At 41.9% G+C, this 26778-nt stretch overlaps 1 protein-coding gene across 1 annotated transcript; it reads left to right on the forward strand.

The window, feature by feature from the left end:
- Positions 1-3498: 3498 nt before the first annotated feature.
- Positions 3499-26778, forward strand: ABCF3 (ATP binding cassette subfamily F member 3). Its single transcript, XM_075861885.1, has 21 exons — positions 3499-3614; positions 5164-5311; positions 10146-10222; positions 11378-11430; positions 14033-14130; positions 14864-14986; positions 15208-15474; positions 15877-15957; positions 16039-16098; positions 18049-18105; positions 19230-19252; positions 19344-19399; positions 19489-19689; positions 19812-19888; positions 19988-20032; positions 20122-20254; positions 21128-21216; positions 21862-21953; positions 23806-23938; positions 24053-24140; positions 25671-26778. Exons 1-21 carry the CDS (start codon positions 3542-3544, stop codon positions 25827-25829), a joined length of 2133 nt encoding a protein of 710 aa, XP_075718000.1. The 5' UTR covers positions 3499-3541; the 3' UTR covers positions 25830-26778.

Below are 26778 nucleotides of genomic sequence, written 5' to 3' on the forward strand. Positions count from 1 at the left end.
AGAAATTTTTCTAGGGGTATAGTGAGCATTTATACCACACAGGTTTTTTGCAGAATTTTGTAGAATTAGGCCGTGAAAATGAATATAAACATTTTTGTCCAATAAAATGTTGAATTTTTTTCATTTTCACAAGGGATAAAGGAGAAAAAGTCGCCCTAAATTTGTAACGCAAAAATATCAAAGATCCTAGGTAGTTGGCGGGCACAATACACAAATAACAACTAATTACCAATAGGCAAATAACCCTGTTTTCCAACTACCATGAAAGAGAAAATAAATAAATATAAAGTAAATTCTTTAATGTGCTATATATAGCAAAAAGGACAGACCACACAAAAGGTTAAAATTGTCACTGCTTAGATGACAGGTAAACGTATGCAAGGTTGCTGCACATGCAATAGTATGACACACCCATGGACCAACGTGAAAACCGCTATCCTAGCAGTCAATGGTTAGAGTGTGTACCATAGTGTACCCGGCAAACAGCAGGAATTAAAATATGAGGAGCCCCTCCCCCCCCTCAGGGGAAATGGGGCCATAACTTTTTAATTTTTCCCATGAATTGAGAGGTGTGAGGGCTTACTTTTGGCAGGACGAGCTGTAGTTTTTATTGGTACTATTTTCGGGTACATGCAACTTTTTGATCACTTTTTATTCTATATTTTGGGAGGGGTGGTGACCAAAAAATAGTGATTCTGGCATTGTTTTTAGTTTTGTTTTTTTTGCGGCGTTCACCGTGCGGTAAAAATAACATTATAGTTTTATAGATTGGGTCGTTACGAACGCGGTGATACCAAATATGTGTACTGTTTTTTAACGGTTTCATTTTTTCCCTATAATAAGAGACTTTTGTAAAACATTTTTAATAACTTTTTTTTTAACTTTTTTCTTTACTTTTTACACTTTCTTTCTTTTTTTACCTGTAGCTTTGATCGCTGCTAGAATACATTACACTACCTGGGTAGTGTAATGTATTCCAACTGTCAGTGTGACGTCACAGTCAGGCTGGATTCACACGAGGTCATTACGTCCGTAATTGACGGATGTATTTCGGCCGCAAGTCCCGGACCGAACACAGTGCAGGGAGCCGGGCTCCTAGCACATGATTACAGTACGGGACAGTTGTCCTGCAGCGAGGCAGGTACTCCTAGCATCGTACATAAGTATGATGCTAGGAGCCCGGCTCCCTGCACTGTGTTCGGTCCGGGACTTGCGGCCGAAATACGTCCGTCAATTACGGACGTAATGACCTCGTGTGAATCCAGCCTCACTCTAACAGTCTACGAGGAACAGCCAGAGGCTGATCCTCATAGGCTTCCATACATGGCAGACCCGGGGGCCGTTGTCTGGCCCCCGGGTGCCATCACAAGCATCAGCAGCCCGCACAATTGCATGCGGGCTGCTGATGTGCTACAAACCCCCTACATGCGGAGATCGCAATCGAGCCCCGCATGTAACGGGTTAATTGCCAAAATCAGCGGCACTGAGCCGCTGATCGGCAACAGTGGAATGTCAGCTTCAGGGACAGCTCACCTCCCGGGTCCCGATTCAAACTGTCACAGACACTGTCACCGACAGTGTGCATTGCGAACGGCAGTGACGTCCTGTCACTCTGACAGAAAGTCTATCAGGAGGCTGGCCCTGATAGGCTTCCGTACATGGCAGACACAGAGGCCATTACTTGGCCTCCGGTCACCATGCTAGCCATCTGCAAACCTCACAATTTCATTGCCGTAATCAGCGGAAATAAGCCGCTGATTGGCATACAGTGCAGTGTCAGCTGTCAGGGACAGCTGGCCTCCTGGTTCCCGATTCACACTGTCGCCGACAGAGTGCACCGGGAACCACACAGTAACTGTACGTCCCTGTGCTCGAAGACACTGGCCACATGGACGTACAGTTGCGTCCTGGTGCGCCTAGGGGTTAATAATGGATGCTGTCAATCAGCCAGCGGCCATTACGAAGGCAGTAGTAATAAAGTTTTAAAAAAATACAGACATAGAAAAATATTTTATTAAAATAAAAAAAACATACAATCCTCGTCAACCAATTTATAAAGAATAAAAAAACGCCGTCATCTAAGAAGTCCAACGATCGAACCTGCAAAAAACAACAACACAAATACATTTAAAAAAAAAAAAAAAAAGCAAAGCAATTATTATACTTACCTTTCCTAGGTCCAGCGCAGGATCCGCAATACAGGCGAGCTGGGCCCTATATCTACGTCTATGATGTGTGATACTATAACCCTGTCCATAGCTATAGGGTCATAGTGCTATAATAGGCGGTCTCTTATATATCTATCCCTAGACACAAGGCAGAACACTGTAAATAGTGAAAAAATAAGGATCAGTTTATTCACCAACCACGTTTCAACCCTACTCAATGGGGCCTTTCTCACACCTTTGCTCCACTCCAGTAACTTTACAGCTTAGCTCGGAGCTCATTCACACAAGTATATATCTGCTCTGACTGGACTAACGTTATTTCTATATACAGTCAGTAGGCTCTATATTGACTGTATTCGGCCCACAGAAGTCAATGGAGCATGAAGAAATACGCATAATCCGTATCAGGCAGACACGATCTGCCAAATTGACGGTGATTTATCGTTTTAACTAATGGCAACGACATCCTTCCCAGACCAGCCACGAACGACGCGCCAAAAAGCAGCGGTCTGACGTCACTAGAGTACGATCAACTTTATCCGTACTAACAGAATCCCTGATCACTACTCTATTCGTGCATTAGGCCTCATGCACCCTTCCATCACCATTTTCACGGCCGTTTCTCACGGATCCGTTATGGTATCCGTGTGTACTCCGTGTCCGTGTTTCCGTTTCAAACAGAAGTTGTGCTTCAGTTTGGCTTCCGTTAAAAAAACGGATGGTATTGAACTTTATTTGAACTTGTCACATGTCCCAGTCTGTGAACTTTGGCACGCCCTGCTATTGCTAGAGCAACGGATCCGTCCAAAACGGACAGCACACGGATGCCTTCCGTGTGCCGTCCGTTTTTTTGACAGACCCATTGACTTCTATGGGCCCCACGGTGACGGAATCACTGACCAAAGTAGGACATGCTCTACTTTTCACGGAACGGATCCGTCAAAATAACGGAAGTGTGCATGGGCCCATTGAAATGAATGGGTCCAGGGTGCTATCAGTGACAAAAACGGATAGCACCCTGACAAAAAAATCCTGAAGTGGGCATGAGGCCTTAGTCAGAACACCTCATCATAAAGCACTGGGCAGTAGAAGCACCCACGGAAATGACTGTAAACCGCTGGCAGCCAACTAGCATTAGGCAGTTCCCCCCCGGCTAGAGACAGTTCTGTGACTACTGAGAACAGGCCATGAATGTATCTCTCTCCCGTCTGTCATGCCCAAAATACAAGCCGCCTGGTATAACAGCAAACACTCCCGTCAGACCTGTCCAAGAGACGGCACCAGTGTGGAGTGCGAACTACATTTCCCGTCATCCTCTGCTCTTCCGGAGCGCATGATCTCTTTCTACGCCTGCGCTCTGCTTGCCGGCCAACATGGCGACCTTCGTGGAGATCCTGAGGAGCGAGTTCCCACAGCTGGACACCGAGCTCTTTCAATATGTAACCGGTAAGGGGGTCGGATGAGGCCGGTGACATCTCCGGAGTGGCGCTCAGTCACACGTTAGAGTCCGTGTCGATACGTGAGGACTTTGGAGGTGTCCACTTGCCACATACACCGCCCATACAGCAATGACTGGAAATGTAGTGGCCACACATGCGCCAGGATCTGGATTACCCATCCGCTATAGACCGACACTCTCAGTCCATTGCTAGATGGGATCCTGCCATTGGCTTATTTGTGTCTGTACTAAACATACAGCGTGTGAGGTTCAGAGATTTATTAGCTGCCTGTCAAATATAAAAGGAAATGGCTTACATAGCAATCCCTCATGTAATGTTATCAGAGACGCTCCCTAGCAGATGAAGCGATCAGATCATGACCAAGTTTCCCTACTGATCCATCAGCAGACTATAGGTTGCTGCTTGTGACAGCCTGTATTATGCCGATGGACGTGAAATGCCCCATAGTCCCTTTTATAGGGAGCATTTCCGATAACCATACATAAAGGATTATTTATCCATAATATATTGTTGTTTTTCCTAATTAAATAAGAACTCTATCACTATTCTTCTTGGTGCTGTAGGAACAATCGCTATATCTTTTATAGGTTTTACCCAAGATCATGTCACATCCGTCTGATCAGCCTGTAAATAAAGCTGACGTCCTTGTCATTTAATTATAAACCGTGCTTGTGTCCCCCCCCAGTTCTTTTACATGGGGGTAGCTGTTTTAAATGTCATGGTCATGTATACATGTCCGTACACTGTCTCTTGTCTAGACGAGATATTATTCTCTGTTCACATTACTGTTGTGGCTTCCATTAATAGATCCATGACAGATCTGTCCGTTTTCCTTTTGTTTATGACAAATCGTGCTGCCGCCATAAAGCAACAAAAATCTTTTTTTTTAAATCAAGTCTTTTTTTTATTACATTTCACGTTTTTACAAATAACCCTCTTTTCCCTGAAACCAACTCTCCCTCCCCGGAGCAGAGCTTGCATATACAGTATTGCATTTGTACAGTTAAGTAAACTTTTATATGCAATTTTTTTTTTTAAACATTTATTTTTATTCAATATAATATCCGTAAAGGAAGCAGCAGAGAACTGTCCACATACATTGCCTTGGAAACCTGCCGTCACAGGACTAACAAACCACTTTATAAAAGCCTTTTGCAGATAGGATGTCTAGATAGAAATTTGAGTTTGAAGTATTTTACATGTGTTTAGACTCCTACGACTTTCTCTGCCACCCTCGCTTCTCAATGGTAATTCATGGTCTTGATTGGACTGCAGTTGTGGGTGCCTTTAGTCTCCAGGCAATGATGTCCACCTCACCAGTATATTCAATCACATCCATTGTACGCCTCAGCTCATGCCTATAGGATGGGAGGTTGAGCAGTGAAAGGCTCCATCTAGTCGAAAGTTACTCTGCCACTTTTTCCAGATCTTTTTGGGTATTTATATAGGTACTGATTTCTGTACAATTCAGCCAATGTTAATAAAATTATCCAAAATGACAATTTCTGATATACATTATGACTTGATCCTTCTAGATGTCCTTGATAGTGGTCAGTCTGACTTTGAATCGGAGAATGACTTGTTTGAGGCAGTGGGAGAGCTTCTGCAGGATGTGTCTGGAGATACCAAAGATGATGATGACATCCGTGACATCTGTCAGAGGATGTATAGAACTATGCATATGTGAGTATATCCTACCAGCAAACGTGACATCTGTCAGAGGATGTATAGAACTATGCATATGTGAGTATATCCTACCAGCAAACGTCACATCTGTCAGAGGATGTATAGAACTATGCATATGTGAGTATATCCTACCAGCAAACGTGACATCTGTCAGAGGATGTATAGAACTATGCATATGTGAGTATATCCTACCGGCAAACGTGACATCTGTCAGAGGATGTATAGAACTATGCATATGTGAGTATATCCTACCAGCAAACGTGACATCTGTCAGAGGATGTATAGAACTATGCATATGTGAGTATATCCTACCAGCAAACGTGACATCTGTCAGAGGATGTATAGAACTATGCATATGTGAGTATATCCTACCGGCAAACGTCACATCTGTCAGAGGATGTATAGAACTATGCATATGTGAGTATATCCTACCAGCAAACGTGACATCTGTCAGAGGATGTATAGAACTATGCATATGTGAGTATATCCTACCAGCAAACGTGACATCTGTCAGAGGATGTATAGAACTATGCATATGTGAGTATATCCTACCAGCAAACGTGACATCTGTCAGAGGATGTATAGAACTATGCATATGTGAGTATATCCTACCAGCAAACGTGACATCTGTCAGAGGATGTATAGAACTATGCATATGTGAGTATATCCTACCAGCAAACGTGACATCTGTCAGAGGATGTATAGAACTATGCATATGTGAGTATATCCTACCAGCAAACGTGACATCTGTCAGAGGATGTATAGAACTATGCATATGTGAGTATATCCTACCAGCAAACGTGACATCTGTCAGAGGATGTATAGAACTATGCATATGTGAGTATATCCTACCGGCAAACGTCACATCTGTCAGAGGATGTATAGAACTATGCATATGTGAGTATATCCTACCAGCAAACGTGACATCTGTCAGAGGATGTATAGAACTATGCATATGTGAGTATATCCTACCAGCAAACGTGACATCTGTCAGAGGATGTATAGAACTATGCATATGTGAGTATATCCTACCAGCAAACGTGACATCTGTCAGAGGATGTATAGAACTATGCATATGTGAGTATATCCTACCGGCAAACGTGACATCTGTCAGAGGATGTATAGAACTATGCATATGTGAGTATATCCTACCAGCAAACGTGACATCTGTCAGAGGATGTATAGAACTATGCATATGTGAGTATATCCTACCGGCAAACGTGACATCTGTCAGAGGATGTATAGAACTATGCATATGTGAGTATATCCTACCAGCAAACGTCACATCTGTCAGAGGATGTATAGAACTATGCATATGTGAGTATATCCTACCAGCAAACGTCACATCTGTCAGAGGATGTATAGAACTATGCATATGTGAGTATATCCTACCAGCAAACGTGACATCTGTCAGAGGATGTATAGAACTATGCATATGTGAGTATATCCTACCAGCAAACGTCACATCTGTCAGAGGATGTATAGAACTATGCATATGTGAGTATATCCTACCGGCAAACGTGACATCTGTCAGAGGATGTATAGAACTATGCATATGTGAGTATATCCTACCGGCAAACGTCACATCTGTCAGAGGATGTATAGAACTATGCATATGTGAGTATATCCTACCAGCAAACGTGACATCTGTCAGAGGATGTATAGAACTATGCATATGTGAGTATATCCTACCAGCAAACGTGACATCTGTCAGAGGATGTATAGAACTATGCATATGTGAGTATATCCTACCGGCAAACGTCACATCTGTCAGAGGATGTATAGAACTATGCATATGTGAGTATATCCTACCAGCAAACGTGACATCTGTCAGAGGATGTATAGAACTATGCATATGTGAGTATATCCTACCGGCAAACGTGACATCTGTCAGAGGATGTATAGAACTATGCATATGTGAGTATATCCTACCAGCAAACGTGACATCTGTCAGAGGATGTATAGAACTATGCATATGTGAGTATATCCTACCAGCAAACGTGACATCTGTCAGAGGATGTATAGAACTATGCATATGTGAGTATATCCTACCGGCAAACGTCACATCTGTCAGAGGATGTATAGAACTATGCATATGTGAGTATATCCTACCAGCAAACGTGACATCTGTCAGAGGATGTATAGAACTATGCATATGTGAGTATATCCTACCAGCAAACGTGACATCTGTCAGAGGATGTATAGAACTATGCATATGTGAGTATATCCTACCGGCAAACGTCACATCTGTCAGAGGATGTATAGAACTATGCATATGTGAGTATATCCTACCAGCAAACGTGACATCTGTCAGAGGATGTATAGAACTATGCATATGTGAGTATATCCTACCAGCAAACGTGACATCTGTCAGAGGATGTATAGAACTATGCATATGTGAGTATATCCTACCAGCAAACGTGACATCTGTCAGAGGATGTATAGAACTATGCATATGTGAGTATATCCTACCAGCAAACGTGACATCTGTCAGAGGATGTATAGAACTATGCATATGTGAGTATATCCTACCAGCAAACGTGACATCTGTCAGAGGATGTATAGAACTATGCATATGTGAGTATATCCTACCAGCAAACGTGACATCTGTCAGAGGATGTATAGAACTATGCATATGTGAGTATATCCTACCAGCAAACGTGACATCTGTCAGAGGATGTATAGAACTATGCATATGTGAGTATATCCTACCGGCAAACGTCACATCTGTCAGAGGATGTATAGAACTATGCATATGTGAGTATATCCTACCAGCAAACGTGACATCTGTCAGAGGATGTATAGAACTATGCATATGTGAGTATATCCTACCAGCAAACGTGACATCTGTCAGAGGATGTATAGAACTATGCATATGTGAGTATATCCTACCAGCAAACGTGACATCTGTCAGAGGATGTATAGAACTATGCATATGTGAGTATATCCTACCGGCAAACGTGACATCTGTCAGAGGATGTATAGAACTATGCATATGTGAGTATATCCTACCAGCAAACGTGACATCTGTCAGAGGATGTATAGAACTATGCATATGTGAGTATATCCTACCAGCAAACGTGACATCTGTCAGAGGATGTATAGAACTATGCATATGTGAGTATATCCTACCAGCAAACGTGACATCTGTCAGAGGATGTATAGAACTATGCATATGTGAGTATATCCTACCGGCAAACGTCACATCTGTCAGAGGATGTATAGAACTATGCATATGTGAGTATATCCTACCAGCAAACGTGACATCTGTCAGAGGATGTATAGAACTATGCATATGTGAGTATATCCTACCGGCAAACGTGACATCTGTCAGAGGATGTATAGAACTATGCATATGTGAGTATATCCTACCGGCAAACGTGACATCTGTCAGAGGATGTATAGAACTATGCATATGTGAGTATATCCTACCAGCAAACGTCACATCTGTCAGAGGATGTATAGAACTATGCATATGTGAGTATATCCTACCAGCAAACGTCACATCTGTCAGAGGATGTATAGAACTATGCATATGTGAGTATATCCTACCAGCAAACGTGACATCTGTCAGAGGATGTATAGAACTATGCATATGTGAGTATATCCTACCAGCAAACGTGACATCTGTCAGAGGATGTATAGAACTATGCATATGTGAGTATATCCTACCAGCAAACGTGACATCTGTCAGAGGATGTATAGAACTATGCATATGTGAGTATATCCTACCAGCAAACGTCATATCTGTAATTCTTATTCTGCATTCAAGCACGGAAAGAAGCAGATATTCTATTCATTTAAAAGAGGTGACATTGATCTAGTCAGAAAGCAGCTTTTATTTAATTTTATAACAGCGTAAACCTGAATGACGCCATAAATGTGTCATTACGGTCGCGACGATACCGAATATGTGTATATTTTATGTATCGAGACTTATTTTAATGTTTATTGTAATGTGTGTTTTGTTTTTGTTTTTTATTTAACATTACTTTATTTATTTTTTAACTTTTTTATTTTTAAACTTTAATGTACTGGCATATAGACATCTATATGCCAGTACATTCGCCTGTGTACTGATAGTACGCAGGCAGTTGTTAGGGCATACTGAGGTATGTCCTAACAGGAAATATGATCAGACAGCCCTGGGGTCCTTCAATGGACCCTGGGCTGTCCACCCATATATGGTGTGGCCCACGATCGTGTCACAGGAATTCCCTGTGACGCGATCCAAAGGGCACCCCCCCCCTACTCATTTTCCTCTGAATGCTGCGGTCAGCTTTCATCGCAGCATTCAGAGGAATAGCGGCGGAGATCAGAGGTTTCTCTCATCTCCGCCGTTACAGCGGGACTGTGGCTGTGTAATACAGCCATTGCCTCGGTCCTGACAACAAGTGCGAAGCGGTCAGCATGAGGTGATGCGGCCGGCGCTGCACTAATGAGCGGCGGGGCAGCACTGAAGATAGAACATAGGGGTGATTTGTAGAGCGCCCACCATGCTCTGTCTTCAGTTCCGCCGCTTATTAGTGCAGCGCCGGCCGCATCACCTCATGCTGACTGCGTGCACTTGTCAGGACAGGACAATGACTGTATCACACAGCTGCAGCCCCGCTCTCATACATTCATGTGTTACAATACTGAGCTGTATCGAAATACATGAAATTATTGAATCGTTTGAGGGTGCACAGTATCGAAGTATTAATGCATCGTTTAGCCCTAGAAGGAATACAGAGCTTATATCCTCCCCTACATATAGTAAAGAGACTGGACAAACTGTGCTATAGGGCCGTTTTCTTATATAACAATATCGCATTCTTTCAATGTGCTCTAGGGAGAATCATCAGGTCTCTTCACAAGCACAGATTCTACTGGATGCTCCTATCCAGCTGTCTCAGATAACAGATTATGGTAAGACCTATCCATTCTATTGTTTCTTCAAATTACATTGGTCTATGTATATATTATTACTGTTTTAGAAAGGGTCATATAAGGTCATATAAGTTGAAGTGGTTAACTTGAATAACACTATCTCCCTAATTCCAGCGCTATTTTTCTTCCCCCCCCCCCCTCCATTCCAGAGATATGTCCCACTGTTGTCTTGGCTTTCTATATGCTAATTTGTTGTAGTTAGCCAACGGGGTGGAGCTAGCTTCCCTGCCTCTGATGCTGACCAATCAGGACGAGACAGCTTGAGGGTAGTTCACGCCCTGTTGGCTAACCACAGCAAATTAACATATAGGGAGTCAATACAACAGTGAGCCATATATCTAAAGCAGGAGGGTCCAGGGAAAAAATAAAAAAAACACTGCAGGAATCAGTGAGACCGCGCTATTCACGTCAGTAAACCAGTTTAAATGATATGACCTAGTGACAGGTCTTCTTTAATATTTTCGTCGTTTATTATTGCTTGAAATTCCCTGTTCTCTGCCATATTTCTTCCATCCCCCTTTCACGTGTACCCCTGACTAGCCAAGCTTCACCTCTCAGAATTCTCACCCGAGCTTCTGTAACACGGTGTGCAAGCAACCCTGGCATTGACACAAACCTCTGTTCCTTATTTGCAACATGTATCTCAATGTTATATCTTATTCAGTGAGATTACTTCATGGCTCTTTGCACATCATGTCCAAGAGGTCTGTTCTCCCATACATCTTTTTTTTCATCAAAAGGAAGATTGGATCCGGGGACAAGTAAGAGGAAACCTTTCCTAAGGATTTTTTTCTCTTTTTCCTTGTGCATTGAACGAATTTTTCTTTTGGTCAAAAAAGACCTATGGAGTGGACCTCCCAAACGTGATGTGAAAAGGGCCAAACTAATCCAGTACAGAACTGTAACATAATGCGGAATTTCACAACCCATGGAGCGAAACACTGAGCAGAGAGAACCAGTTGAAACGTCTTATTTTTGGCTTTGTTTCTGACGGTTCTTTAGTCTTTTCCGTTCTTTTCTATGACTGTCCAATAATCCAGAATAACACGCTACCTTCTAATTCTTGTCAACACTTTTGTATTAAGATCCAATATATTTGCTCTAATTCCTTTTTATTTATTTTTTGCCTCTCAGATGTTGACCCTCAGGTCTTGAGTGTCTTGTTAATGAAAAAGGATCAGTCTTCAGTAAGATACATTTTATCTTTCTAAATAAATATATCGGTTTAAGGAGATGTGAACAGTTATGAGACCTAATCATTATTTATATTACAGTCTATGTACACCTTTCGAATTGTATTATTATTTTATAAAATCAATGGTCTTTGTGTTTTTAAGCACTTTATTTTTATTTTTTTTATATATATATTTTTTTTACTTTATGACATACAGCTTCTATGTATCCTGTATACATAGAAGCTATATCTTTCTCTCTTTCCATCAGTTCAGCTGAACTGAGCGCTCGGCTGAGAGCGGGTGCTGTGTGCCCTTGCCACACAGGATCCAGCTGATATCGATCACATCTAAGTTAATAACTTAAACTCAGCTGAAATGACAGAATTGACGGAAAGAGTGATACAGCTTCTATGAATACAGGATACATGGAAGCTGTGTGGTAAACAGTACAATTTTTTTTAAATTAAAAGTAAATTAGAAAAGTGCTTCAAAACACATTAAATAAGAAACATTCCATTTAAAAGTTTACATAGCCTTTAAAGGGGTTATCTAGGACTTTAAGATTGATGGCCTATCCTATGGATAGACCATCAATGTTTGATCGGTGAAGGTCTGACCTCTAGGACCCCCGCCCTTCAGCACAATACAGGGGCAGTGGCACTTGTAGGAGCTAGGACATATCACCATTAGTCCACCTCACAGTGGAGAAATGCAAAGTAGAAGTGCCTCCCATCCATTTATTACATATTCGTCCTTTCATTTGAATAGCTGGCATGTAATACTACATTTCCCCTGCAGCTGGCGTTTAAAGGAAATATATGTTTAAAAAAAAAAAAATGCTGTACTCTTGCAGGCACTTGCATTCTGAATCAGTCTAAAAAATTGCAGCAATGTATATTATCTGTGTTCCACAAGACAGCGTACTGTACTTAAAGGGGTTGGCCAGGAATAAATTGTATTTGTTTTAACTTAATGTGCCGTTCACAATTAATTTTCTAATGTTTAATTGTGCCACCGTTACTTATTTCTATATTGCGGTCACGTGACCGCAGCTAGTGTCAATTTTTTATTTCCTGCGACATTCCGTGTCTTTGCTCAGCCAGCACTTCCACCAGATATCTACAAGGGGGCTGTGTGTGGCACAATCTACAGGGGGGCTGTGTGTGGCACAATCTACAGGGGGGCTGTGTGTGGCACAATCTACAGGGGGGCTGTGTGTGGCACAATCTACAGGGGGGCTGTGTGTGGCACAATCTACAGGGGGGCTGTGTGTGGCACAATCTACAGGGGGGCTGTGTGTCGCACAATCTACAGGGGGGCTGTGTGTGGCACGATCTACAGGGGGGCTGTGTGTGGCACGATCTACAGGGGGGCTGTGTGTGGCACGATCTACAGGGGGGCTGTGTGTGGCACGATCTACAGGGGGGCTGTGTGTGGCACGATCTACAGGGGGGCTGTGTGTGTGGCACGATCTACAGGGGGGCTGTGTGTGTGGCACGATCTACAGGGGGGCTGTGTGTGTGGCACGATCTACAGGGGGGCTGTGTGTGTGGCACGATCTACAGGGGGGCTGTGTGTGTGGCACGATCTACAGGGGGGCTGTGTGTGTGGCACGATCTACAGGGGGGCTGTGTGTGTGGCACGATCTACAGGGGGGCTGTGTGTGTGGCACGATCTACAGGGGGGCTGTGTGTGTGGCACGATCTACAGGGGGGGCTGTGTGTGTGGCACGATCTACAGGGGGGCTGTGTGTGTGGCACGATCTACAGGGGGGCTGTGTGTGTGGCACGATCTACAGGGGGGCTGTGTGTGTGGCACGATCTACAGGGGGGCTGTGTGTGTGGCACGATCTACAGGGGGGCTGTGTGTGTGGCACGATCTACAGGGGGGCTGTGTGTGTGGCACGATCTACAGGGGGGCTGTGTGTGTGGCACGATCTACAGGGGGGCTGTGTGTGTGGCACGATCTACAGGGGGGCTGTGTGTGTGGCACGATCTACAGGGGGGCTGTGTGTGTGGCACGATCTACACATCATTCCTGTATACAACCCCCATCACCCCTGTATGTAACTTCCATCATCCCTGTATATAGGGATGATGGGGGTTATATGCAGGCATGATGAGTGTAATAGACCGAGATGATGGGGGTTATATACTGGGATGATGAGGGTGATATACAGGGGTGATGGGGGTGATATACAGGGATGATGGCGGTTATATACACAGATGATGGTGGTACATCAGGGTTGTCATTAGCTCTTGATTTTGTAATGTGTAATGTTGGGATGTAAACAAACAGAGCAGCAGTGACAATCGAGATCAAACAGAAACTAATTCGGTTAGTAGGGGGCTTTAGGGAATGCAAACCAACTTTTTAAAAAATATTTTTTCCTGGCGAACCCCTTTAAGAGCCATATGTGATGGCATTCACTTTTCACAGTTGAGCATTATGTGAACTGCTGCTGTTAATGAAGTCACTGGTTTTCATCTATTACTACTATAAAGAATTGTTGTAAATTTGCTATCTTACTTGTATATGTATAGTGTGTATATATGCGTATGTGCAGACGTTTATTCTTTTATTTTTCCTAATAACACAATTGTTTTATCCCCAGTCTATTGATGTGAGGAAGCTGGAAAAAGCGGAAGCCAAATTAAAAGCAAAGCAAGAAAAGCGTTCTGAGCGAGAGACACAGAAAGGCGGCGGGAATGTGTAAGCGTGCCTGTGTGGCCTTTTAGGAATTTCATGTCTCTGTACAGCAAAACATATTCATGCCACCCATTCATACACATGCATTATGAGTGCTCGATCTTCTACCCCAGCAGTCTTTATCCTTATAGCCATTTCCTTTTTTGGTTTATTGCCTCAGGCCCAATCTAACAGGGGTTTTCATCTCTGTGGGATAGGTTGATTAAAAACAAAGCTAGAAAATGCACGATGGTAACATCAGACTCAAAAACTAATTCAGACCTCAAATGAAACTCAAAAATTCAGACCCCAGAGCAAAGAAACCCCAGACCCCTCCAATTTCTTAGTGCTCCTTGCAACCGTGTTGGGTCCTGATGTCGTTTAGCTTCCAGAAGTGTAGCGGGTAGCGGGCAGCGGGCCAGCGAGCAAGGAGGGTAAGTAAATGAAAGGCTAAACAGCAGTGGAATTTCTGTAGTAACTGGGTCTGAATAGTCTCCCCTAATGGAAACGACACTGGCCCCAGTTACCACTGTATCGTTGCTGGGCAACCCAAAAAATTACAGATGGCGGTGTTGTGCCCTTTTTTTTTTAATATTATCTTGGCCCCTGACAACTGCCAGCCTGGTTGTTGGTGTCTCACATGTAAGAAGTAACTCCATGTCCTGCATTGGGACTAATGAAAAGCTATAATCATAAATGCAATTTAATGAAAAAGCTAATTAGTTATGTTTTGTTTTTTGTCTCATAATTCATGCAGTGTAATGGAAGAAGCTTCAGCAAGTCAAGCTGCCAGCAAGAAGGAAAATAGAATTGAATCCAGTGGCAAGAACAAGTCCTACGATATCAGAATAGATAACTTTGATGTGTCATTTGGGGAGAGGTGAGTATGCAAAATGTCACAAATGCTTTGTTTTACCAGGGTCTGGGGTGGGCTACAATGTAGAGATCTCAGTAACTCTCATCCTCTTCATTGGTGAGTGATTGTTACTGCGGCCACCTCTCTAGAAAACAGGGGACTGGGTGCCATACCTCTTGTAATCTGAAAAAAACCGGACGCCCAACAATATATATATATTACATTCCCTCTACCTCTCATCGCAGGGTCCTATTGACAGGTGCCGAATTGCATTTGGCATCAGGTCGGCGATATGGTTTAGTGGGAAGAAACGGTCTGGGTAAGACCACGTTACTGAAGATGCTTGCAAGTCGCAGTCTTCGTGTTCCCTCACACATCAGCATCCTACACGTGGAGCAAGAGGTGGCGGGAGATGACACTCCAGCCCTGCAAAGTGTTCTGGAATGTGATACATTACGCGAGAGTCTTCTGAAAGAGGAGCGGGAACTCAATGCACGAATTAGTGCCGGAAAGTAAGTGAACGGAAATGCTTAATTTTAATGGATAATTTAGCTTCATGTCCAAGGATGCTGCTCAATATACAGGGGCCAATAATTTTTTATATAGGAAGTGACTAACCAGTGTATTGTTAATTTGTGCTTCTGATTTGTAAATCCTGCTATATGTGTGGTTTGTGGTTCTCTATAGAACGTCTGCTCTTGACCTCAGTGGACTTGGAGAGCAGATCATTAAACCTCATGTGTCAAAACGTTCTCTGAATAGGAAGTTGGCTACATTTTCTAAATCCTTTTTGATATGGCGTTTAGAATGATTCTGACGTTTCATGCGGTTGTACTTCCCAGCAAGGCATTAGTCTAGGCTTAGTATACTTATTTCTAATGTGCATTTGGTTAAACTCTTATTGTTTCCCACAGGGGAGATGGCTCAGAGAGCGTCCGTCTATCCGAGATCTATGTAAAACTGGAAGAAATCGAGGCGGATAAAGCACCTGCTAAGTATATCGTATTTCTTACATTTATCTCTCAGTCTTTCGATTTGAATAAATGAATAATTTTGTGTCTGTTTACCCTCCTCAGAGCCTCTGTGATTCTGGCAGGGTTGGGATTCAAGCACAGTATGCAACAGCAAATGACAAAGTAAGTGTACGTATGATTTAGACAGAATAGTGTCGAGGTGGCATTAACCCATTTATGACTAATGGTTTGGTGCTCTGAAATTTTGTAAATAATGGGGAAGATGTACTAATGAAGTCTTAAGATTTAGACCGTGTAAACTTAGACACGGCAGTCAGAAGATGTACCAAAGTCAACATAGGGGTATGATAAATTTGGTGCATTTTACTTGACCTGCTAGACACTTCTTTCTCCTCCTTATACCACATTTTGGTTTAGTTTGCGACAGAATTTTGGTGCAGCCATACCCCTTTTTCGGAACACTTTTTTAAAAAGTGTCCAGTGAGGAGCAAACATCTGGTTTAACAAGAAATATGCCAAGATGCACCAGGTTTTGGCGCAATTTACCACACGTTTTAGCTGCAGGCACATTAGTACGTTTCCGCCATTGTGTTTTGTTATGCTAGCTACTTGGCGATCACGATTTATTTTTATTTTGGAGAAGGCTTTCACCGTTCAGTAAAAACTACAACTGATCTTTATTCTGCGGCTCAATACGATTACGGTGATACCAAATTTTATATAGGTTTTTTTATATTTTGTGTCGCCACATTCTGAGAGCCATAACTTTTTCATTTTTTTACCGATTTGAGCGATGTGAGGGCTTATTTCTTGCAGGACGAGCTGTAGTTTTTTATCGGTACCCTTTTTTTGATAGAAGTTTTTGATCACTTTTTTATTAAATTTTTTTGGAGAGCAAAGGGTGTGTTCACATCAGCGTTCGTTTCCACTGAGTGGGTTCCGTTTGAGGTTTCTCTCGGGTTAACCCCTCAGCGGAAAGTCAATGGTGACGGAAACCTAGCTAATGGTTTCCGTCTGTCACCGGAACCCTGTCACAATGGTGACAGACGGAAACCATTAGCTAGATTTCCGCCACTTTTGAAATAAATGGTGAGGGAAACGGAAGCTAAGGTTTCCGTTTGCCTTTTCGTTGAGGGGTTAACCCGACGAAACCCCTCAACGGAAGGGCAACGGTGATGTGAACAGGCCCTAAGTTGACCAAAAAACAGCCATCTTGGCGTTTTACATTTTTTTACGCCGTTCACCGTGCACGGTAAATAATGCTATATTGTAATAGCTCAGACTTTTACAGAAGCAGTGATACCAATTTTGTTAACTTTTTTTTTATTTTTTACATTACTTTAGGGGAAAAATGAGACAAGGGTTTTTTTTTGTCGTTTTTTTTTTATTTTTTTATTTATTTTAATTTTTTAAACTTTACTACTAAAAACGTAGTAGTAAAGTAAACTTAGCGGAGGCAGACCTGGGGGCCTTCATTAGGCTCCTGGGCTGCTGTGATAACCATCGTCACCCCCAATCTTGTTGCCTCAGATGATGCGGTCGCAATTGACTGCCGCATTTGAGGGGTTAGAAAGCCAGGATAGCTGCTTCTAGCTGTTAGTCCCGGGTGACCGCTGTAAAATACAGCCGACACCCGCAGCATATGGAGCGCGCTCCAAACATCTTTGGGCAGCCCGGACTTTTCCCATGATACAAACACCCAGTGGTTTTGAATTGCTTCACCCATTGCGAAATGCAGTCTCTATGCAGAGCAGATTTCCCAAACGTCTGAAGGTTTTCCTGTGCTGTCACTATAGACTCTGTTCTTGAAAAATGTCACCATCTTATGTCACACTATGTAAGCACATTTCAAATTTGGCTCTTGAAAATGAAAGCTGTGCTGTGATTGGTTGCTATGGGCAACTAAGCCTGTTTTGCTTTGACTTTCAGTCAAATTTACCACTGGTGTTACTATAACTACAGGCCTTTACTTTCCACCATCCTTTTTGAATCACCCTGTATATATCTTCTTGGATTGGCTTTCATTTCAAACATATGAATAAGGTGTGAAAAAACGCAATAAACGTTTGCATGGTTTGGCTGATTTTCATTTTGTAACTTCTCTACTGTCAGGGAATTCTCTGGTGGATGGCGTATGAGATTGGCACTTGCCCGGGCTCTGTTTGGCAGGTAGAGTATTACATGTTTATTATTGAAAGTAGTTACTAAAGACAGGTTGCACCCCTCTACTTATTCGTATTGTACTTTACAAAAAGCGTTTAAGACAGCGCTTGGATCTTTATGCCGGAAGTGATGTCACATCTGAATGTGATATGAGGGGGAGCAGGATTCTGGGAGGATACAGATCATGGCTAATAGTGATCTAGTAGCCATTAGCCATTATATTACTGTTATGTGATTTGCACACAAAGGAATGTTGGGATAATAGTATATGAGGTTACACCTACGAAAAAATGGACATCGCCACTTTGCACCCACTTACAGATCCCATACACCAGCTACCTTTGCCATATGGCTCCAAGAACTACTATATATGTTGGATAAAGTACACGTATTTGGTATCGTTATATACAAGATAGCGCGAGGACTATAATGTGGTAAAAAAATATTTGGTTCAAATAATTCGATGAAAATATATAAGAAAAAAAGAATCAAATTTTATTTTATTTATTTTTTCCAATTTTACATATTGTCCTCTATATAAGACGTAATGATTATACTGGTTCTGTTTTGGTATCTTTTTTTTAAAGCATTATCTGTGTGGCAGCTAAGTATAAAATAAGCTATTCACCCTTAGAAAGTGTAAATCTGTGCCCCAGCTGCTGCCAACCAGTCCTGCTCACAGCTGAGAAGTGGGTACAACTGCATCAGTCTAGGCAGTGCTCTGTGAGTTCTTAAACACAGCAGCAGAAATCTCTCTGGTAGTTTGCTACAATGTATCAGTCTGGAGTCCAGGCTGTTCTCGCACAGAGACTGGATACAATTGTATCTCTCTTTCTCAGCTGAGCGCAGGACTAGCTATAGGGGTTTGCAGCCTCTGAATGTAAGCAAAACTGTTCTCATTCACTGACTGCAAACAAATATCTTGAATATGGTCAGGAATTGAAACTCAAAGTATATTATAAAGCTGCAGTTTCCTGACCTCTGATAAATGGCGATAGGCGCTACATTATCCCCCTTATAATGGATGCTCAGTGGCACATTACAAACATTGTGTTGGGAGGATATAACAAAATGTGAATTAAAAGTAAAGTTCTGATTAACGATGTAAATGATCTTTTCTCTCTTTCCAGGCCTGACTTGCTGTTGCTTGATGGTAAATATTTTGCCAGTTTTTTTTTAATTCCAAGTTTTATATTTTTGTTTCTTCTCTTCCTTTTGACTTTCCTTGTATTACTTTTCTACAGAACCTACCAACATGTTAGATGTGCGGGCCATCCTGTGGCTGGAAAACTACCTGCAGGTTACTTTGCATAATGTTGTTTTCCATTCACATGTCTTCCCTGCTGCGCTGTATATCTGAAGCTGAACGTCTATCTTTTGTCTCCGCAGACCTGGCCTTCCACAATCCTTGTAGTCTCCCATGACCGTAATTTCCTGAATGCAGTTGCAACAGACATTATGCACCTGCATAGTCAACGCTTGGAGACTTACCGTGGCAACTTTGAGAGCTTTTTGAAAACCAAGGAAGAGCGTCTGAAGAGTCAGCAGCGGGAATACGAGGCACAGCATCAATATCGGGAACATATACAGGTGATCATAGGAATCCTTTATGTAGAGATCAGTAATAAGAAGCCTGATGCTGCAACTCTAAAATGTGTCATCTTAACAGATTATTAGGGTGTCATTTAAACTCTTTACATACAACTTTATAGGTGTTTATTGATCGATTTCGATATAATGCCAATCGGGCTTCTCAGGTGCAGAGTAAGCTAAAACTTCTGGAAAAACTGTAAGTTTTACATTTTGTGTTTTTATTTTTTTGTTTTTTGGATGGGATCTAATGGGGGGCCATAATTACCAATTTGATTGCCTTTGTCCACTCTTGTAGGCCAGAATTAAAGCCTGTAGATAAGGACTCTGAGGTGATATTGAGGTGGGCATCTATTCATTCCCTTTCTTTTTAATTTGGCCTACCAGTTTTTTTTTCTCAATATAAAAGTCCCCTTTTCTTTCTATTGACAGGTTTCCTGATGGCTTTGAAAAGTTTTCTCCGCCAATTTTGCAGTTGGATGAGGTTGATTTCTGGTATTCCCCCGGTCAGCCGATCTTTAAGAATCTTTCGGTGTCTGCAGATCTGGACTCTCGAATCTGTGTGGTAAGAGCTCATATCCGTACCTCGCTCTATTCTAGAATTAGGCAAAGGGTCAGGCTCTGTTCCAACATGTATTTGCAAGAAAATCAGCAGCAGAAATCCATGTCTGACACTTTGATTTTTGCCCACAGATGTGCAGTTTGATATGCTGCGGATCTGCACTAGAATTAGCCCCATTCAATGGGATTCCGTACGGAATCTGTGACAATAAGTAGCATTCTACTTATTTTGGTATTATTATTTTTTTAAATTAAATCCGCACAGAAATTTTCAGTTGCGTGTGAATGGGTTTGCGGAAACCCAATTCCCTTGCATTGGAGGCAGTAAATCTGTAATGTCTGAACATAAACGGTACTGTGTGTTTTTATGTTGTCCCCAAAATGTTAATCCATTTCCTTGTCCGCACATAAATGTAGAAAAGGAGTTGGCATTCTTAGAATTGTTTAGAGAAGCAGTTAATTTATCCTAAAAAGCTACAATTTGGCTCAGGCACTCTGAGTTCTAAGGAAGCTGTCTATTTTTCTGCGTTGATGTCCCCTGGAAATGTTAGTTGAAAGGATCGTGGCATTCTCCAGAAGCAGATCTGCAGTTCTTGATAGAAAACTTCATGTGGTGACAAGAAAACTGCAAACATATAAAACAGAGCCACGAAGTGAACCGAGGTCCTGTGTTTCTATGAAGTCTGTGTGACTTGATCACATTATAGCTCCATAGCTGGAAAAATGGCTCCTGTATTATAGCCAGTATGTGGTCCCAGCTACAGGAGTAAGGAGAAGGTCGGGAGCATAACTAGCTGACATGGGAAATAAAGAACAGTGCACATTGAGATTCTCAGTATTGATCGTTTTTGAGTTTGGATGTGCTTTCATTTTACAGGTGGGGGAGAATGGAGCCGGAAAATCCACAATGTTGAAGTTGTTAATGGGAGAGCTGGCTACAGTTCATGGGATCAGACAGGCACACAGGTTAGTTGTATGCACATGCAGTGGTCATGTATGATCGGGTTATGAAATTGTGCTGACTATTGAAACTGCGCTAGAAAAATGAAACTGGTTATTATGACCCCAAGAGCATTTTTTTAGTAATAGACATAAGACCTAATGTCCAGTGGCAAGCACCAATTTTATAATGCCGTTTACAACACATTTCCTGCAGATTAAGGCTTGGGCCACATGGCGACTTTTGCCGCGACACAGGTGGCGGAGCGTTCAAAGATCGTGGTGGTATCGCTATGTCGCGCTGCGTACATTGCAGTAATGAAAGGAAATGTGACCGGGTTATGACCCACAAGTTGCTGTGACTGTCGCAAGAAATCCAAAATTCTAGCAACTAAGTCGTGGCAACTTGCGGGTCACAAAGCGGCCAAATTCACTTTCAATATTGTGGTGTACGCAGCGCAACACCACGATAAAACGGCGATCTTTGGACGTGCAACATGTGTCGTGGCCAGAGTCACCGTGAAGCTTAAGCCTTCAGTGTGTTGTCTTATTGTGATGCTCCTATGAACTCTCTTTCAAATATGAAAGGATTTCAAAGGATTCGTCTTCCATCTCATCTGAACTCTACTTGTGCTGTTATACTACAGTAATAGATAAATTCTCCACCACCAGGAATCTTAAGATTGGTTACTTCAGTCAGCATCATGTGGATCAGCTGGATCTGAATGTCAGCGCGGTGGAGCTACTTGCAAAACGGTTCCCAGGTAATACCCTACATGTACTTCTAAGCAGCTTTAAAAATTTATTTTTGTCCAGATCTAACCTCCTGATATTGTAAACGTTTCACAGAAGTTTTTAGTACAATACATTTTTGGAAATGTTTTTGATCACAGCTGCAGTTTGCTTTTTTATTAAAAATTCAATACTCAGATTTCGCATGGACATAAGTATTCATACCCTTTGCTACAACAATTCATTTGCTTGGACATGATATGGAAAGACCCACCCCTATCTATATAATGTCTCACAGCTGACAATTGATATCCGAGCAGAAGCCAAGCCATGAGAAATAAAGAACTGCCTGTAGAGTTCAGACACAGGATTGTGTGGAGGCACAGATCTGGAGAAGAGTACAAAAAGATTTCTACTGCACTGAAAGTTCCCAAGAGCACAGTGACCTCCATAATTCTTAAATGGAAGAAGTTTAGAAGAACCAGGACTCTTCTAAGAGCTGGCACCCCACCAAACTAAGTAATCGGGGGAGAAGGGCCTTGGTAAGAGAGGTGACCAAGAACCCAATGGTCACTCTGACTGAGCTCCAAAGATCCTGTTTACAGATAGGAGAAATATCCAGAAGGTCAACCATCACTGCAGCACTCCACCAATCTGGGCTTTATGGCAGAGTGGCCAGAAAGAAGCCTCTCCACAGTAAAAGACACATGAAAGCCTGGAGTTTGCAAAAAAAGCACCTAAAGGACTCTCAGACTGTGAGAAACAAGATTCTGTGGTCTGATGAAACCAATATTGAACTTTTTGGCCTCAATTCTAAGCGTCATGTCTGGAGGAAACCAGGCACTGCTCATCACCTGCCCAATAATGAAGCACGGTGGTGGCAGCATCATGCTGTTGGGGTGTTTTTTAGTGGCTTGGACAGGGAGACTGGTCAGGGTTGAGGGAAAGATGAATGGAGCAAAGTACAGAGATATTCTTAATGAAAACCTGATCTAGAGTGCTCTGGACCTCAGACTAGGCCAAAGGTTCATCTTCCAACAAGACAATGGCCCTAAGCACACAGCCAAGACAACACAGGAGTGGTTTAGGGACAACACTGTGAAGGTCCTTGAGTGGCCCAGCCAGAGCCCTGACTTGAACCCAATCGAACATTGTTGGAGAGACCTGAAAAAGGCTGTCCACTGGCGGTCCCCATCCAACCTGACAGAGCTTGAGGGGATCTGCAGAGAAGAATGGCCGAAAATCGCCAAGTCCAGGTGTGCAAACCTTGTGGCATCATATCCAGAAAGACTGGAGGCTGTTATCGCTGCCAAAGGTGCTTCATCTAAGTACCAAGTATAGGGTCTGAATACTTATGTCAATGCAATATTTTAGTTTTTCCTTTTCAATAAATAAGGAAAGATTACTAACATTCTCTTTTCACTTTGTCATTATGGGGTATTGAGTGCAGATGGGGAAAAACGTGAATTTTTTAAACATTTTTAGCACAAGGCCTCAACATAACAAATTTTGCATATCTAAATTAGGACAGTTTATTAAAAAGAATAAATTAAACAATATTGATGGCCTATCCTAAGCCGGTGCTTATGTAAAAAATCAAGGGGACACCAAGCTTGCTGGAGCTCTGTTGCCTCTTCATTCAGCTTATCGGTGGAGTCTGACTTTCCCGGGTCAAGTCTCAGAAAACACCTTTAAATGACAACTTCAGATCTGCCCCATCTGTAAATCTTCATTTTGTAGCATTGTGTGACCATTTATTTGATTCCTTATCCTCTGGGTTTGCAACCTGTAGATACTATTTAAGGTTTATGTCCGTAGTCTATAGTATGATTGAGTTTTGTTTTTTTTTAATAAATTCTGCTGCATCATTTCCGTCTTCCACAGGTAAAGCAGAGGAGGAATATCGGCATCAACTTGGAAGTTATGGCATCTCTGGTGAACTTGCAGTACGGCCGGTAGCTAGTTTGTCAGGAGGCCAAAAGAGTCGTGTTGCTTTTGCCCAAATGACAATGCCCAGGTAAGATAATGGGATTTGCATTGCTCAGAAATCACTTTTCATCGCAGCTTCTTAGTGTAGTGGATTTTTGTATGGAGGGTAATTTTTAATTAAATTGTCTTTTTATTTTGTCAGCCCAAACTTTTACATTCTGGATGAACCGACCAATCACCTTGATATGGAGACGATTGAAGCTTTGGGAAGAGCTTTGAACAAATTCAGAGTAATTGTTATTTTACCTTTACCCCATCCTTCTGGATATCTTATTCCTTTTTTCTTGGACTTGACATAAATATGTATAAAATGTTATACTTGTGTCTATTACACCTCACAGCACATGACAGAGATAGTATTGGTGATGGTCTGGATACTGAGACCTCTGCAAATTACTACAACGTAAGGGCCTCAACATTACCTAGTGTTCATGCTAACACTGTAGGGGTCTCATTTTCTGGGCCCCCAATTTTACGATGATCTGACATGTCCCTTTGACTTTACATGATGTAATTGGTGTAGAGACCCATTTGCCTCAGTATGTGTATATCAATTTCTTCCTAATATTCTTTTCTACACTAATGAATTAGTTGTTTGTAGTTTATAATCCTTCTGTCCATGCCGTAATGGGATAATTTACTGCTGTGATATCATGAGAAATTAAGTGGATTTGTAACTCCAAAGGGCAACTCTGAGCATTATCTCTGAACTGTAGTCACTGATCATAGTTCTGACCTATTAGATTACCATTGAAAAAGCAGCTGAGGGTCTTATTCATACAGTGCAGTACTAGTGCAGTTGCCAAAACTGGGATTGGATCCAGAAAACAAAACCTTTTAAAGCTGTATACTACTACCACTCATTTTAGAATTAATTTCTATTTTTTAGTTTCAATCTGGTTTTATAATGTTTTTAGAAAAGATGAGCAGGAAAGGGAAACATAATAAATGCAGTACTGCCTTAAAGATATCACATTCATGATCATAAAGGTTGCCTAATGTCGTCCATATACATGGTGCAAGAGGTAACGCATTCTGGGAATGAATCTTTAACATAATGAGACCTATCAAATAAAGCCATAAAAATATGGTCAAAAGGGACCTGGTCAGAAAATTTTAAGAGGAAGTACGCAGAAAAACTAAGAGGTAATACTGCCAAAAGGATCCATACCAAGCAGTGACCAGCAAGGTGCAGTGAGTAATAAATGACTAATATTAGGTACATTATGTATGAAAGGTAATACATATCAGAGCGGATTACAAAAGTGGTAATGCCTAGCAGGAAAACACTACACAAACAGTATGAACAAAGAAAAAAGGGTCTCAATTGGCAGAGAGAAACACAGAAACTGACAAAGGGCAGGGGTAGAGGAAAAGAAGTGATGGGATGAGAGGAAAAAGAGGGGTGTAAGGGAGGGGCCAGGTAGAAAAAAGCATCAGATGATTTAAAGGTGGACCAGGAAGACCAAACCTGTATAAAATGGTTATCCCGTGTCATCAGTTCCTCCATTCTCATGATCGTGTTCACGTCTTGTGTCCACTCGTGTATGGAGGGAACATCGGGGGCTCAATTATGTTTTATAAAAAAAAACAAAACACCTTTGAAAACACTGAATCAGCACTGCATTATGCGTGCAAATAAGTGTTGAAGAAAACGAATAACTGGTAGTGTTAAGCTCCTCTTTATTTTATGTCACTCATCATGTATGTTTAACCTTCTACTTCTTTTTAATGTGCCATTGGTTATATCCTTTCTTTAGGGAGGAATAATCCTGGTTTCCCACGATGAGCGATTCATCCGGCTTGTTTGTCATGAGCTGTGGGTCTGTGAAAATGGCGGCGTGACTCGAATCGAGGGAGGTTTCGACGAGTATCGGGACATCTTGCAGGAGCAGTTCCGCAAGGAGGGCTTCCTATAGTTTGAACTCTACAAGAGTTTGTCAATGCTCTTGTTTGTCTCCCTAGCTTCGCTGGTGTCCTGTACATACTGATAGTCTCATATTGGAGAGCAAGGTTCCGGATGTTTAAAGAAGTCCTATGTTCTGCCAAGATGGGCTCTAGGACACTGCAGCTAATGGGACTGACTGACATGTTCTAGCTGAGGGAAGATATTTATTACACCAACCGTACAGACGGAGCAGAGATAGCTGTGTTTATGCGGAATAATGTCTTGCTGCACATTACCATTTGATTACTGTACTTTACCGCCTCCATTCTTTTATGCCACACTTGTCTTACAGCAGGTCCAATCTTACATAGGGTCCTTTGCTATTATTTATTTTAAGTGTATATCAAAGTTATGATTCTAATCACGTAGAGATGCAGACGGCCCATTATTCTTTCTATTAAAGAGATGTTTGTATGTATTTTAACTTTTATAATGTCTTGGCTCTGCAGTCCTCGGTCATCCCATAATGTACATCTATTATGACTTGATAGATGGTGTATTATAATTAGTGGGAGTATATGATGTGTATGACTCTCTCGTTTTCTGGTCACCCATTATCTTAAAGATAAGACCGAAGCCAAGGATTATTCCCCTGTTTGTTCCTTGACCGACTCCTCCAATGAAGTGTCCATTAAACGTACAAATATTCCCCAACCTCTGTGTTGTCGCGATGATCTTCTTATGGAGTCTCTTCTACAGGTTTTTATTTTCCTCACCTTCTGCATTCGCTCTGATTTGTTGTATTTTTTTTTATCCGGGGGACCGTGACCTTGTCAGTGATGGGCAGTTCTTGTTCAATCGTAATGTGCAGTTAACATCTCGCTCAATGTAAACCACTATCTCTTGCTTCCTGTTAAGTTATTAGAGGTGCCAAGAGACGTGAAGCTAACCAGATGTAAATAAAGAGCAAAATCCTCCTA

Source organism: Rhinoderma darwinii, chromosome 4 (assembly GCF_050947455.1).
Source record: "Rhinoderma darwinii isolate aRhiDar2 chromosome 4, aRhiDar2.hap1, whole genome shotgun sequence".
NCBI classification, from domain to species: Eukaryota; Metazoa; Chordata; class Amphibia; order Anura; family Rhinodermatidae; genus Rhinoderma; species Rhinoderma darwinii.

What these genes read in the sequence shown, in the direction of transcription:
- ABCF3 (XM_075861885.1), top strand. Translation starts at nt 3,542, where the DNA reads ATGGCGACCTTCGTGGAGATCCTGAGGAGCGAGTTCCCACAGCTGGAC. An exon ending in GCGGATAAAGCACCTGCTAA is followed by an intron (nt 15,958 to 16,038) that starts GTATATCGTATT and finishes TACCCTCCTCAG; the next exon opens with AGCCTCTGTGATTCTGGCAG. An exon ending in CTAAAACTTCTGGAAAAACT is followed by an intron (nt 19,889 to 19,987) that starts GTAAGTTTTACA and finishes CCACTCTTGTAG; the next exon opens with GCCAGAATTAAAGCCTGTAG.